Genomic DNA, 17211 nt, shown 5'->3' on the forward strand with positions numbered 1-17211 from the left:
AGCTCAGCTAGTCATAAAAACCCCAACTTTGCTTTTCAAACCAATGCAGTTCCTAGCCTCCAAATTGTACTGAAGGAAAAGCAACCACAGAGCAGTGCATTCAATGCAATTTTGGTCCCATCTCCACGAAACAATTTGAATTGAGACCCTGAAGAATGTTACTTTCAGATCTAGTTTTTTATTGTCTTTAAACATTCTGTGGATCGAGCTGCTCAGTCTGTGAACTCGTTCCGACTGACAATTCAGCCTGATAAGAACACTAAATTTTTTGTTCCCGGGTATCTTCAGCAGAGGTTCTGAATGTCACATTATGGTCACTCTGTTAACTGTGTAGTCTACATGAGCACTGTACAAACACAATAGATTAGGACTGAGAGGCAAACTATGGCAGTGTTACTACAGTATTTCTGCTTCCCTTATTCATTATGGTAGCATTACAAATCTAACAAGATTAAATCAATAGAATATTTAAAACAAAATCATACTTCTCCCCAGAATAAAATCACTGAACAGGACACTTTCGCGCAGCAACTTCTCAGGCTAAGACTACACTAATAAGATTGTCTAATTGAAGATTTTTGAATGAGAAGGCCAGGAGGCAGAAATTAATTATTTGAGGGGGATCTTTCTTCATTCTGCAGAGGCATTTTTTTTCTCTCAAGAGAATCACCATAATTTATCACAACTTCAAGTATTGTCCTAACCTGACCTGCAGAATGGCATAATTAATTGATTAACTATGCATTTGATTAAAATATTGTGTATGTAACTTTGTAGAGCCCTTAATTTTCACAAATAAGCCAAATAAGAAACTCTTTTGAGTAAGAACAGACAGTGCCCTGCGATTCTGCAGATCCCAAGCTTCCACTTCAAGAGAAAGACTGTTTCTAGGTTATGATCCTTCAGAAGATCCAGAAGTGAAAACAGAGGAGTAAAACCCAGGGCATCGCTTGGTGCGTGCATTCCCAGTCGCATGCATACACAGAGCTGTAAATAGAGACAAGTGTCCCTTTGGTTGTCTCATGTGCAGGCAACAGCTCTGTTTTGCTCGATTCAGAGCAAATGCAACCACTACATTCGCTCACCTTCCAGTTCTTTGAAGCTCTCTGCTTCTCCCAGTAAAGATTTGTATCTCTCACTTGGCTGGACAGGTAGAGAGCTCTGCAAACGCCTTCTCAATGTGTTTAGTACTAAGTGACTCTGCTCACACCACCTCCAATCTCACACTAACTGCATGCCCACATCCTTCCTTCTGATACGTTATTTTTACATCACTCAAGTGTTTTTTCAGTAGTTGATTCCCCCCACACACAAGAAAACCCCTGACTGACTCGCATGACAGCAAGTCTGAGATTTCAGCTGGCGTTCAGTGCTGCCTAATGACTACACCTCCCTTGACTCCCGGCCTTCACATGAAAACCTGCGGAGTGATAACTGTTTGTCTCAGTCCCTGTCTGTGTTTTTCAAAAGCAAAATCTTGCTTATCTTGCAGTGTTCTTCAAATGCTATTTTTCATTTTGCTTCCCAAGATGGGTGGGAAAGTGAACAAAACCATTTCAGATGTGATAAAAAAAAACAACAAACCCAAGCCCTCCAAAAAAAAGTAAAAAGGGAAGTGTTTGTGTGTTTGTTGTTAGGTTTCTCCCCTTTAAATGAGGCTGTATCATTACTTTGTTCCATGTTAGGGTTAAAAATACAGCCTGCTCTGTACTTACCTGAGACATACCAAATATCAAAACACCTCAGCCAAGCAAATACATTTCAGAAGACTTCAGAGCAGTAAACATTCCAGAAGTCAGTAACTCAAACAAATTGATTGGTTGTATGTTCAGAAGCTGTATATTCACAGAAGCTAAAACCTGTTTCTTTTCTTTTGCAAATTTCCAAAGAGCCCTTGATAATGAGATCCTATATATTATATTTGAAGACAAGTTTGTATAGCAAGAAGCATACTACACTCATACAGATCTTTGCACATCCCAGGGATGATATGCTCTTTAAGTGCTGAGATTAACAAATGGCCATTGTAACAGACTTTTGAACAGAAACAGGTTGTTAATTTTAACCACTGCACGCTATACTATAATAAGCAAATAATTCAAAAAAAGGCCACATAAGATAGAATTATTTATATTTTTTTAAATCTCAAATTCTCATTGCTAGCTTGAAGCAGGAAAACAAAGCCATGGTTTTTTTTCCCAAACCTCTATCTAAATGAGGTCATTTTACATTTCCAAACAAAGATCCTGCAAACTTGCTTTTCAACCCTACCAGATACAATAAGTCACTTTCATGGACAAGCAGCACCAAAACATTAAGAGAAAGCTCATTTTGTTTCAGATGCATTCCCATGAACTACTTAAGCTCAGCAAAACAGGAGTGCAGCAGACAGAAGTTGCAGTCCCACGACCCTGCTTTTTGCATTGTTAAAATTTTTCTTATAACACATCACTTTCAACCCAATGGGAGCTCCAATATGGATTTTCCTGATTTATTAAATTCCTGGCAGTTCTGTAAACAAATCAGTTCCAAATGTATTTCTTGGCAAGATATAAGGTCATTCAAAGGGAAAAAAAAGTATCTTGGCTACATAAAGACTTCCACAGTATGTCAACCTTTTCAAACTTTAATAATAACAAATAAGCTATTAACTAGCAGGTTCCCGTAAATACTTAAAAATATCCTTCTACTTTCATACCTTTAAATACATTCACATAAGTATATTACAAAAAATTTTAATACATTTTAATATATTTCATTTAATTGAATTGTTAACTTCAAAGTAATTTAAATGATTACACACATGGCAATGTTCTGGCATTAATAATTTACACTGCTGATCTAAGCATATATTTAATTAGGTATTTCTATGGCCGTTTATTGCTCAAAAAGAGTAACGTATCCAGCAGAGTAAAATGCACCTGAAAATGCAAGCAGCACACAGCTCTTAGTGCATTTGCAGCATACTACGCGTTACACATTTCACTGCGTCTACCCCAGAAGCTAAGAGCCACTGAGGCTGAAATCTGCTGCTCTCACTTGTCCGTGTCATTGCACAGACATTTATTTAGTTAGATCTACAGGTAACAGTCGATTTAAAACAATTTAGTCTTTCCTCTTTAATTACAAAGCAGATTAAGTTAAAAATTCCCATACAACCTTTTACTAGGAAATATGAATTTCCCTGGGATCATGTTTCCAAAGCGGTAATCAGAAGAAAGCAGTCATGAGAGGAAAGAAAACAGTAATTAAAAACTCCCAGTTTATTTCCCAAGCCTTCCAAATATTTTTTTCCAAAACCCAAACCAAAATAACAAATAAACTTTTCCGAAGCTTTAAGATCATAGAAGTAAATTTTACAAGTACATAAATATATAAAAATTACGTTTTACAGTAAAAATTCAATCCCCACAAAGACTTTAAAGCACAATGATATCACCCAACTAAATTCCAACCTACTATGAAAACTCAGAGGACAACTTAGAATTTCTTTTTTAAAGCAATCTCTCTTGGGTGTGGGCTCATGCCGTGTATTTTCTGGAATGGCAGCTAATGAGAAAAGGTTCAGGCAACTGATTTAATTTCGGGATTCAGCAATATGACTACCTCAGTAGCTTCAATTACCAAGCAGGATGAGTTTTCTGGGTTGTGATTTTTACTACATTTCTCTGAAGTTTTCACATTTTCACTTCTTAATTTTCAGAAAGGCTACAAGAAAAAAACCCACAACCTAACCCTCCCCATCTTTTCAGACCAGAACCAGCAAACAGCAGCAATATGGAAAAGACCTATGCTCCCAAGATTTCTAATCCGGCATAAATTTGGATAAATATCAGCTCTTAATAATATCTAGCCGTCTGGAATTGCATGATGGAGAAAAGGAAGAGTGAAAAATGAATGACAGATTGCTTGCTTTTGCCTAGGGATTTTAAGAATGGAAATGAAGCTCCCTCTGAGACTAAACTGAACCCTTTCACATCCCGTTTTTGATTCTTCTTACTGTATTTTCCAGTATCTTTCTCGTATCTAACATTAACTTTATGGAAACTGGCTCCCTGAGATGTGACATCTGCATGGGCTTTACCACACTGGTGCACTCATGCCCCACACTTGACATGGAATTCTTTGGATGAAGAATGTCAGTGTTCAATTGAGGGCTATAATCAAGCCAGATGCCACAGATACTTGATTTACACGTGTAGCAAAGAAGAAGAAATTAAGTAAATGCCTATTTAAAAAAGTCTATTTGAACCAATGAACAGAGCATTTGTACATATGCACTTTTGTCTATTTAACTTTATGCTGTTAATGAGAAATTACCTGCTTTTCACTCAAAGGTATATCTACATAAAATACCTTAATTTTAAAATGCCTAAAGTTTTTTAAACTAATATGATAGATCTTTAAAAAAGGAATTTAGTTTTGTAAGAACAACAGCTATGCTTTCAAGATTTAGCCTCATTTTCAAAGAAGCATTTTTATTAGCTGATTAGCTCATGCATAAAAAAAATAAAATTGTATGTTCTGCACCACTTTCACATTAGAGGACTTTAGTTATTGAGGTACAGAAAGAAAATTTTTCTGACATGTTAATACAAAGATTAGAATGACTATGTTTAATGTAGCTGCTTGACTGTCCATACTGGTAGCCAAATGATAGCAAACAATGGCATGGGAGATAATGTGGATAATTATGGGCACAACACAGAGAATTATTAAATTTAGGGCAAAGGTCCACAATAAAAACAAACAGGCATGATGTGGCAGTTGGTAAAAGCGCACACGCAAGAGAAGGCAGGAGGACACACATTATCTGTTCCCCTCCTTTTTTACTCAATTGGCTGGCTTTTGCTCACTGTGGAGGGTGACCGCAGACTCATGCAGGCATCATTTTACATTTGGTTCATATTTTTGAGGTTGTCTCTGCAGCCACAAGAGGCAAAACCTTTTTTTTTTTCTTTTCTTTTCTTTTTTTTTTTTTTTTAAATTAATGAAAGCTGAGAATCTCAATAACGGGAAAAAAATCTGAAGCACATTGTGCTACTACAGAATCTGGGAATACAGAAGGTCCCAGAACACAAGCTACACAAGATGCAGGCACAAATACTCAATTTTCAGAAGTCACCAACAAAAGTGAAGGAACAAAGAGCATCAGAATAAACACCCCTCCTCCTTTTCTCATTCTTACAGTGGTAGGGATGATATATTCACCACTGGCAGTGGCAAGGTGACAGTGGATGAGAAATACTGCACTCTTTCTTCCACATCATCTTCACTATTTTTGGCTAGGGAGATATGCTTGCACAACTGTCATCTGTACTGGACACCCAAAAAAGAGCACTCGGGACCAGGCCACTGCAGCAATCCTGCTCCCAGTCATTATAAGACTTTCTGACAAATAGGTTTAGCTCTCATTTCAGCAGATACTTGGAAGAAGTTTTCACTGCATGAAAATTTTAAGTGAAAAATGATACAAACTGATAGTAAACAATATTGGTTCATATGTGTTTTATATTGTATTCTAAAATTTTTAACAGAAAAAAAATACAGATGGGACACATTTTCCCAAAATAATCCCAAAGGGATTCCAATCTATCTTACTGAGTTTCACTGTAACTGATTTTTTTTTTGGTTCCAAATTAAAGAAACACATTTGAAGAAAATGTACAGTGATTATATTATCATTATGGTTGGAAACATTGATTTGCTGGGAGGTCGGAAGTATTAGAAATTCAGTATGATAGTGTCCCAGAGTGCAGTGCACATTATACACGTTTTATTTCTTCAGTCACGAGTCCAAAAAATACTTATTGTTGATCTTGAATTCTGCCTGCCCACCAATGAAATGGCTTTATAAATTGGCTTGGCGAAGAGTAAATATTCAAATACCACAAAGGAGGAAAAGAGTTTGCCCCATTAGAAGTGTTAATGACAGTCTAGCCTTTTCAGGTTACAACCAGAAAAGAAATCAACATTATCTCAAGTTTTACAACACAAAGTTGCAATGTATCTGAAGTTCATAGAAGCTTCAGCCATGCTCCTCACATCCTCACTATACCTTTAATGAACTTGAATATCAGCTCTAAACAGGAAAATCAGCCAACCGTGTATAAAGCAGGCAACCGCCGCATTGGCTGTAACGTCACAGTTTTCTGTGAAAAAAGTGGAAACGCCACTTCCTCCAAACAGACCCTAACATTTCTTCTCAGTTTGCACCCAATTATTTCAGGATTCATTCTTTCTTTGCTGTTCCTCTTCCACAGCGAAGGTGGGATTATAATATCAGAAGCCAACTTCCTTTATGCTATTCATCAAGTCATTCTCCGTGGAAATGAGAAGTTAACTTATTCAAATTAAATTTACTTTAAAGGCATATCCATTAGTTCTGCTGATTTTTCCCATCAGGAATTCCATCTGGAAACATACTTAGAAGACAACAGCAATTTTTTAGGACTAGTTTGAAACATTATATGATTCAATGGAAAGGAAATAAAACTGCTCTGAAAAAAGTTTTGTCTGTTTTTTTGGCAATGACAACGTATCTAATCAGCCAAGCCTTGACAAAACTATTCCCATATGAATGTCCAAAGGATCCCTGTGAAGCTACCCCAAAGTTTCCTTTAGTTCTCACATACTTTCAAATACCAATCTTCACGTCTGCCACTGATTAATACAGTACTTCATTCCAAAATGCAATTATCCCATTGACCTTTAGCCACCGTGGAAGCAGGCAAGCCTATGGGTCTATGTTCTAATAATCACATTTTTGTCCTAATTGTACCCTTAATACACACAGGCTTTATACATAGGTCTGGAATCCAGTCTAGATATCACCCTTTATTAAGTTTCAGAGAACTTCCAGTAACAATGTCATTATAGTGAAGAAATGCTCTCATGACACAGTAAAGCTTAGATGAAGAAGCTGTAAAGAATTTTTTTACTGTGCAACCTTGGCCAAAAATATTCTCCAAGAATCTACATCTACACTGCTCCCCTCTCAAGTTGCACCTTCCAAGATTACTCCCTGCTTTCTGAAAATAAGGGGAACGATTTTAATAGGAGATGAAAAAAAAATATCTTTTGAGGTTGTAAGTAATGGGTGTATGCAGCTGACATACTTAGACATCACCTACACTGTTTCAAAGCTTTTTAAAGCTAGCAAAGCAAGAGAAAACTCAAAGCAGCCATATTCCTTGCAGATGTATTGCAAAGACAGAATTTACCTCTAAAATACTTGGCTGATTCAAGCTTTCTACAATCTTCAGTAAACTGGAATGTGTGTTATTTAGAACTGTCATTTTTGTGACTGTCATTTTTAGAACTAAGCATGCATCAGCGCTTTCAAGCATCACCAAGGGTCATGTAAGTACTACGTACTTAGTTACAGGCACAGGTGACAAACACCTCCTATGCCCTGTACTCACCTGTAAACATTTTTGTAACAGCTTTACTCTGCTTGCGGGCAGAACACAGAAGGAGCAGCCAGGGAGGGAAGAACTCAAAGTGGCCAGCTAAAAGCTCCGCTATTGTTCCAGATAAACTCGTAGAAGTTTGTTCACCTTCGGAAACGTTACAGCCCTCATCGACTGAATCTATGAGCAGGAAGAGGCTCTGCTGAGGGGGCTTCATTCCCAAGAGAGGGAGCAGAATGCACCTGTAAGGAACATGAAACACCATCAGTCTTTTAAATGCACTTAACAATATATTGAGTACTATGTAGTCATTCAAGTTGAAGCTATGATCAAGTTAAGATGCAAAGCTATTTTTTAAACAGTCTAAAGAAGTTTTTTCAATAACACAGAAAATACTGAGGTAGACTGAACTAACAGTTTGAACAGTCAGTGACGTAATTCCTGCTTAGGCAGTATTACTTTTTAATGAACTTGTAATTTATAACAATTCTTTAAAACAATGTAATGTTGTTCAAGACTCCTTAGAAGATTTAGAAAAATGTTACTTCACTACGAAAGAAGCTACCTGGCCTAAAGTTTAAGAACTTCATTACTGTTGCCTCTGCCAAAGCTGCTATTGCTTATCAGAAACCAATAGTAAACAATAGCTGGTCATGAAACAGAAGTCTAAAAGACACACAAAATATCAAAGCTTAGAGTTCAAGTCTGAACACCTAACAGTTTTACAAAGAACAGAATTTCTGCCATACCTTCACAAATGAAATGCAAATTAATTTAGTAGCAAACTGAAGCATTTGGTAGTGACTTTGACGTATTAGTTTTTATTTATATTGAAGTTACCAAGTTCATATTACTGGAAGAGGATTATAGCATGCTGAGGATGCATAGCATCTATACCAATGCATCTGATTGTGCAACCAAAACACTAAAATTTGCACGTATTGTTGCCACCCTTAATGGTACTCCTTTAAAATATATCTAACTCAGCACTTAAAAGTATTTTTAAATAGCTACTACGTAACTGTCACGCATCTATCCAGTATTTCCACACTACGCTACTATTTTTTGTGAAACTTCATAATGCTTTAGGCTCCTAAGTTTCACTGAGTAAATTATCTTTAAACACATTGGCAAGTAAAACTTTGACTTCATAGTAGAAAGATTCAGAAAATGAAACAAGGTGGAAAAAAAATTGTACCTAACAGTTTACTCTCTTTTGTAGATTTATTATTTACACATGTCCAGGAAGCATGCACATCAGAAGTATTTTTTGTTTTACTCAAGCCAGTAATAATCTTTCTTCATCTGTTTTACCGAACCAATTTTTCTTCAGAAGACTTTGATCAACACATTCTGACCTACCAAGCATTCAAACAGGAATATAGGCAGATGTTGCCTGGAAGAACACAACCCACTTCAGACATAATTCGTAAGCCCTGTTAGTGGAAGGTTTGTTATTTTCTGGTTTTCTGACTGAGAAGAAATGGAAACAGAATGGTGCATGCCCAACAGTAACAGCAGAATCTAGCAGAGCAGACTAGGTGATCTCTTACACTTGGAAAAATTTTCCCAAAGGTATAAAGGTATAAAAAGGAAGTACAAAATACTTGTGTTCTGAAAGCACCCCCTTTTATGCACAAGACTACCGAGAATTCTTCGGTACTTCCATAGCTAGCTACTCTTCCAGAAGGTGCCTGAAGTACAACTAAAATCACTGTTCACTAAGCTGGGAAGTTAAGCAGCTACCCATTTACAGAACAGGAAATTAAAGTAGCCATAAGGTTAAAATTACTTTCCTAAGTGATGCCAATCCCACAATGAAAGGAGGCAGTTGGAAATGACCACATTTTCCACCCCTTCCCCCACCAGAATGCTGCCTTGCCCCCTCAGCTATTTATGTCAAGGCATTTTCCCTGCAACATTATTTTTTCTATCAAAACCAATTTTTTTTTCACATAGCCCTCTATAAGAAATCACTTTTTGAGTATGAATGTTACTAGGAATATGAAGAAATGGTAATGGTATCTCAAATTAAAATCTCACTTAAAATCTGTGTGACCCTAATGAAGTGCCTACCAAAATACCTTAGGAGCATCCAACAATGTTCTTGTGTCAGGATTTACCTGTTGGGAATGCCACCAAGAAAAGCTAACTGACAGGTCTCGGAAAAGGGTCTCAAATGATTCTGCTTAATTCCTGCAGTAAGTAGCAGCTGGCTGTAGTAGGTTAAATCAAAAGGTTCACCCTGCCTCCAAACAGGGTTGAAAACAGACATCTAAGGAATAATGTAAGCAGCAGGCAAGCAGTAAGCCACATCTTCCCAGAACCCTCAGGGACTGCAGCCAGCAGTGCTTCCAGGGACTTTCTGAACCAGGGATTCAGCCTTCGCATTTAATGTCCCTTAACCGACCAGGTTTGCCTAAATCTATGAACCGATCTAAGCCTTCGGCACATACAACATCCCACGGCAAGGCCTTCCGCAGCTTAGCTACACACTGCATGAACAAAGGTCTTCCTTTTGTGGTTTAAAATCCAAAACCTCCCTGTTTAACATGATACCTTTCAGCTTCTGGACTGGAAGGGATGGTGAGCGATTATGTCATATTCACCCTCTCCATGCCATTTGTAATCTGACTTGTACCACAGCCTCTCTGAGCCACTTCTTTCCAGGCAGAAGTCCTAGCATACTGACAGTTCTTCATAGAAAGCTGTCCTGCAGACCCTTCGTCTCCCTGTGCTTTGCTTCCTTCCACTTCATAATACTTGGATTTCTGAACCTTAACATAGCTTAAATTCCACTAGGAAAAACACAGGCATGTATACATATGGATATAAGAAAGGAGGCACAATGATTTCTCCCAACTTACAGCAGTATTATTACAAGGGTGACATTGACAAGACTTTGTTAAGACTTTCTCTTAAAGTGCCCGTAGAAACTGTCCGATAACTTCTGTTCTTCCTAGAAATTTTATATCTCTTGAGTTCAGAGTAGATGCCAAGTAACATAATAGTGAAACTTTGTAGAGGCAGTAAGTGCTGTGTTAATTTGCCAGAAGTCATGTTATGTGACAACTGGGGGACCGGGCCCAGCCAGCATGGGTTCGTGAAAGGCAGGTCCTGCTTGACTAACCTGATGGCTTTTTACAACAAGATGACCCATCTAGTGGATGAGGGAAACAGACTTTAGCAAAGCCTTTGACACAGTTTCCCACAGCATTCTCCTGGAGAAACCAGCTGCTCATGACTTGGATGGGTCTACGCCTCTTTGCTGCATAAAAAAACTGGCTGGATGGCCAAGCTCAAGGACTGGTGGTAAACAGAGTTACATCCAGTTGGCAGCTGGTCACAAGGGGTGTTCCCCAGGGCTCAGCACTGGTGCCAGTCCTGTTTAACATCATTATCGACAATCTGGATGAAGGGATTGAGTGTACTCTCAGTCAGCTTGCAGACACCACCAAGCTGGGGATCTGCTGGAGGGCAGGAAGGCTCTGCAGAGGGGTCCGGACAGGCTGGACCCATGGGCCAAGGCCGACTGCATGAGCTCCAGCAAGGAGAAGTGCCGGGTCCTGCCCTTGGGTCACAACACCCCCACACAACACTACGGGCTTGGGGCAGAGCGGCTGGAAAGCTGCCGGGTGGGAAAGGACCTGGGGGTGCCGGTCAACAGCCGGCTGGACATGAGCCAGCGGTGTGCCCAGGTGGCCAAGGCGGCCGGCAGCATCCCGGCTTGCATCTGAAATGGCATGGCCAGCAGGAGCAGGGCAGCGCCCGTCCCCCTGTGCCCGGCGCCGGCGAGGCCGCCCCTGGAACCCTGTGTTGGGGTTTGGGCCCCTCACTGCAGGAGGGACATGGAGGGGCTGGAGCGTGGCCAGAGCCGGGCAGGGGCTGGGGCAGGGGCTGGGGCACGGGGCTGGTGAGGGGCGGCTGAGGGACCTGGGGGGGCTCAGCCTGGAGAGGAGGGGGCTCGGGGGGGGCCTGATCGCTCCCTGCAGCTGCCTGACAGGGGCTGTGGGCAGGGGGGGGTCGGTCTCTTCCCCCAGATAACAAGTGACGGGACAAGAGGGGAGGTTTAGGTTGGACATTAGGAAAAAATTCTTGGAACAGGCTTCCCAGGAAGGTGGTGGAACCACCATCCTTGGAAGTATTTAAAGACGTGTACATGTGGCACTTAGGGACATGGTTTAGTGGCTAACTTGGCAGTGCTGGGTTAACAGTTGTAATCAAACTTAAAGGCCTTTTCCAACCTAAATGATTCTATGTTTACCTCCATAATGTGACTTCATAACTCTACATGCTACAGTTTCTTGCTTGCATAGAATTGCATAAATCAACACAGAATTATCAATGCCTTAAAGTGCTTCCGTAAACGGTGATTCATCCACAGGCTGTTGTAACAGACTGCCTAATTTGCAGAGTGCCTCTCAAAAGATTAGAAGTTGATTTTCTTTACCTTCTGAAAGGGTAACAGCTTTATCTTTATAACTTCTATATTCAATAGAGGTATAAAAGTGGTTATCATTACAGAAAGTTTCTGAAATTAAAATTTTGTCATTTAAAACAACAAAATTAATTAGTAAAAACACAAAGTCTCTAGAGAAACCAGCACAATTAGGCATTTTAAATGACGGAATTAATTTTAATGGCAATGTAATGTAACTACTTCTTTATGCAGAGCTAAGATGTTTTACATGTTCTCTAGCAAATAAGGAGTCCTCAGAACAACGAACCATCCCACAGAATTCTTCAGGATTGCTACTGAGTTGACTGTACCCATGCAAACATGATTTTCCACATATGGAAGGAATATATATAGGCTATGCTGAAGTTCTGCTTATGATTATCCTTGACATTTTTAGACTGAATCCACAAAAATACCAAGGCACAACAGAACAAAGCAGAAAGATAGCAGCATTGTCCACAAAGGCTGAAAAGACAGTCACAGTGGAATGCACATACTTGCTAAAAGAAAAAAAGCAAACAAAAATGCCAAACAACAATTAATGAATAGTTCTAGGAGCAAAAGAAGTTATAAATCCTGGCTACTTATGAATGCATTCCTCCTATTTGATTATCTTTGGTGCATAGGAAATTCAGTTGTGTCCCCACTTAAATTCTACAAAGCCTGTTACAGCATGAACGTAGCTTATCCCTAAAACGGGTCCCTCTTCCCTATGCAGCTGCTGGCATTCACTGCTGACAAACACATGGAAAAGATGTATGAAACTCATCTACTAAATAATCCAGAAGAAGCAAGGAGGAAAAAAAAAAAAAAACACAACAGAAGAAAAAAAGAAAAGAAGAAAAAATTCCCCCTCCATTTGTCAGACTCCAAGTGCTGCTACCTTTAGCAAGACATGAAATACTTCACATTTCATGGTAGAAATGACCGATTTGGAAATCTGCTTAACTACTACTACGGCTCTTACCTTTTTTTTTTTTTACATCAGTATGACAATTCTTTAACAAACTCTCTTTTGAGTCACCTTCTTGCCAATTGGTTATAGTTTAGCACTTGTATTTCAGATACAGTCGCTGATGCCAAGAACCATGCCAGAGATCTGCATCGGGAATTTACAAACTCTGCTCTTTTCAAAGAAAGTTTGTAAAAAAGCAGACAGTATCATTATCCCACACATAGCTTTGTTTTCTCCTCTTGCTTTTTTGCAAATGCTTCTACACCAGATTCCTTGAGCAAATTCACCAGCTATTTGACATATTCCTAATCCCTGCATATTAAATTAACCTCTTCCCCCCACCTCTTCCTTCCTTCCTGAATTATTGAGAGGTTAACTTTTCCTCCTCATTTTAATCTATTAGATGCCTCCAAACAATCTTATTCAGAGGAAACAATCTCTCTAAACTCGAGCTAGGGAGTCAGCTTCAGGATTAATTCTGAATGTGGGCATGGAACCTGCACTCTTGCAAAGGTGGAATGTGAAATCAATTTTGCATCCACAGATCAAAACCGTAACATTTTCACCAGTGTTACAGAGAGAAGCCTACTGTCCCCTTCCAAGCTTTGCTGCTTCTTTGGCCAAGCCTGCAGTGAGCCTCTGAATTGGTGTAAATGCAATCGGAGAGGTGCAGTGCTCCAAACTGCCCATGGAAGCAGGTCCTGCCCGCAGCCCAGCAGACCTACAGCTGATGGAGCACGTTCCCCCAGCAGACCCCCAGCCCAGGGGACTACATTATTTTCCACACCGGGCCAATGCTGTCAGATAGGTCAGGGATACACTTTTGCCCACACAAGTTGTTTTGGGCTGGCTAGCAAGACAGGAGCCGTATTACCCCAAGCACGCAAGCAGCAATTACTTTTCAACTAGCAGCTAGCTTACGCTCAGACTTTGCATATGTTGTCCTCTCCCGCTCTGCTTAAGTTTTTCTTAATAGTACTATGCTGTGTGCTTGTCCTGCTTTGGACCATGTGCAACATCATCACGCTGAACATGGCTGGATCTGCTGCCTAAGTTGCATTTTGTCAGGCTGGAAAGAACAATCTGTCATTGGCAGTGCTGCAAGTTAACACACACCACTGCAGGACCCTAGTACAACAAAAGTAAGGCAAACATCCCAAACTGATTTTTAAAAATGATGCTAAATGCTCTGAGTGATGCTTATTGCTGTCAGGTAAGGTTACCCTTATGCTCTACTTCAGCTCACCTGTCACCCTCTGGTTTTGGGAGTTCTGAAATGTTAGGAAGCTAGCATTCTGCTTGAGTTCACCATCACCTCCCTGCTGAGAACCCCACAGAACATCTTAAAAAAACCACCAAAACCAAAAAATCCATCTTTCCATTCTGAAATGCAGAGTCTTTAAGAGAGTTATATTCCTTGCCAGTGAGACAGTTCATATGCGATATTTACAATTAAGTTAATATTAAGGCCACGATTCTGTCACAAAAAATAGTAGACGATCACACAGAGTAACAGAAAATAGCTGCAAACTCTGTGAGGATTGTAATTTCTTGGCATTTAAGCAATTCCTTGAGGACTGTAAATATATGCTGAAAAAATGTATTCATAATACCTTGGATGAATAAGTTTGGTGATAACCGGCAACATGGTGGAGCTGACCAACTGCTATCAGCAATCAAGGTCACACTGATTTTTCCCTGAATTCATTATTCTACTGGCAACAATTTGCCAACAGAAATTCATAAAACATTCACCTTTCATATGAGTGACAACACAGTGCTGTCCTCTGTATGAGACCTGAATGCCTCAGAGTTTACAAGGAAATTGCTTGTTTGCGTATTTGATCTAAAGAATTATTGAAGATCAAAGTAAAGGTGGAACATGCCTACATATATATTGGATGGATATCTTTGTGTATATATATATATTTATCTATAAAGGGTTTAACAATACCTAGTACATAATAAAACAGACAATTCTTCAAACACTAGTCTCAATCTTCAGAAAAGCTGACAAGCATCTTCTTTCTTATGGGTGGTTTACAGCGTGATGTATTGCAGCAATTCACCATCTAATTTTTAAGACACTCATTTCCATTTATGTTGTATCAGAAAATACAGAAAATGAAGTACATAGTGAAACTGTAAATAAGCCAGCTATATTTACATAATGTTGTAGTAATTTTTGCCAGCAACATAAGTAGTAGTGGGATTTTTGCCTAAAAATCACACACAGAGACCTAAGCAAAAATCCTAATGAGTAAGTGGAAGGCTGACGCTGCCTCTGCCAGCTCTACATCAGGTGTAGCAGAAGCTCCACCTTCCCCAGTCCACTGCTGGGGGACACGCAGGGAAGAAGTCTCTCTAGGGTAGTTAAGAGCTGGAGGTGCTGCATATCAGGAAAAGGGGAAGAAATTGTGTTACACAGACATTACGGAGGGGAACCCAGCTCATCGCAAGATACCTAAGGATGCAGGTGCCTAAGGGCACAAATCTATACACAATAGGGTTTTCACTACTTCCGCTGCTCATGGAATACAAATAAATGTATAAGAATAGAAAAAAAATGCAAAACTGGATTTTTTTTTTTAATCCTCTGTACTTAAAGCATTCTCACAAGTGACAGCAAATACCCCACCCTGCTCCCCACTGCCTTGTGAGTTTACAGACACATGTTCATTTGTGTATTACAATAAACCTGGGGGTGGTTAGCAGAATATAATCCCTTAAATCTGTGTCCATCCCCCCCCCCCCCCCCCCAGTTTCCAATTTGCATTTAAAAGAACGAAGCCGGTACAGAAAAAGCGGTTAAAGACTGTTAGAAGCTTCAGCAAAGGCAGACATATACCAACAGCAGATTTTTTTTTTTCTCTTTTGTTTTCCAAACTGCATATGGGGTACAGGTGACAATAGAAGAAAAAAAGGTAAATTTCACTTCTAATAAAACTGACAGTTCCTGCTGCTCAGCTGAAGAAATATTACCCTCTTTCCAAGAAGACTTTCAGCAGCTGTGTTCACACCGAAAGCAAAACTAGAGCATCTTTACAAGTTACTTGCAGTACTGTTTGTACATTAGTCAGTTTTACTTTGTCCTATGACAAGGCATTTATGTCCTGTGGATGACTGACAGTAAACAGTTTGTTTACCTCCCTCGTAATGCATTCTGGCTAATGATTAAAAGGAAAATTCTAATGGTCAAGCCCAACAGCTTCTTTCTGTATAATAGCACCCCAATTCCCGCAATGTATGCCTGTGCAATACAGGTCTTTGCTGCTTACTAATCGCCCAGCTGCTCATACTGGTAAAAACACCCTTTAAAAAATATATATATATACGCACAGGACCCTTAACTAACAGTGGAAATGTTTGAGAAATACAAGGGCTGTGAAGCATAGGCCACTTCCACACTTAAAAAGCTGCAAAATAAAACATATGGCTAAGAATGTTAAAAGTGAAACGACCCAGTTTGACATGTGCACACCTGTGTACATACCAACAGATTTTATCAGGTTGCTGAGGTACTCATTCTGTAATTTTTCAACATGATAAAGTATACTGTAACTGATTATGATTTTCTGACAAAGTGCAATACTGGAATTACAGACACTCATGGACTACAGTATAATATAATTATGGTTTCTAGTAAATTATTTATTTACAGGCTGCACAGAAAGACAAACTGGCTCTAGTTAGTTAAAGGAAGAGGCAGAATGCAGAAAAGAGAAAAAAAAACCCTAACACCTGAGAATCACCTATTGGGAAAGCTCTAGGTACAGTACACGGACATAAAGCTAGGGTCTGGTCTTTTCTGAAGCAGTGAATTAGAAGCAGCAGGCAAGTCTTGTGCAATTCAGTACCTGATTTTGCAATGTCTTGTAGCAACCTGAATTTTATCTGTAATCGTAAAGCAGACTTGCAGTCCCACAAAGAGCGCAAAGCTAGCTGTAGGCCATCGGGCCAGACAAAGCAAAGCTTATCGCAGAACCAGCGCCATCCCTCACAGGTAAACAGAGCATGCCAGCCACAGCGTATTGATTAGAGAACTCCTGCTGTCTCATACAAATATATTGTGGTGATTTTTGTCTGTAAAGCATTACCAGCCGATCTACTGGTGGATTTACTTGAAATCTTAGAAAAAGAGAAACCTTAAGGTCAAATATTTTGGCATAATAGCTGGACTGCCTAGAACAGTTCGCAAACAACTCAGCTATTATAAAGGACAGACAACTGTAGCTGAAAACCATTCACACACCTGCTACCACGAGCAGGTTAACACTCTCTATTTTTAAATGAAATATATTTGCCATATGTGCTAACATATACAATATGTTCTATACTCAGTCTGACATACAAAAAATCTGTGTCCACACCAAAGGCAGAGAGAA

General features: G+C 39.5%; 1 protein-coding gene across 1 annotated transcript in view; it reads right to left on the bottom strand.

Annotated features, from left to right (window-relative positions):
- Positions 1-17211, bottom strand: part of ANKRD50 (ankyrin repeat domain containing 50) — a 45002-nt gene that overhangs the window by 10078 nt on the left and 17713 nt on the right. The window contains exon 3 of the mRNA XM_055707071.1: positions 7425-7654. Within this exon, the coding sequence (XP_055563046.1) occupies positions 7425-7654 (230 nt within the window). The remainder of the gene's footprint in view (positions 1-7424; positions 7655-17211) is intronic.

The sequence above is a fragment of the Falco cherrug genome, chromosome 1, assembly GCF_023634085.1.
Source record: "Falco cherrug isolate bFalChe1 chromosome 1, bFalChe1.pri, whole genome shotgun sequence".
In the NCBI taxonomy this organism is placed as follows: domain Eukaryota; kingdom Metazoa; phylum Chordata; class Aves; order Falconiformes; family Falconidae; genus Falco; species Falco cherrug.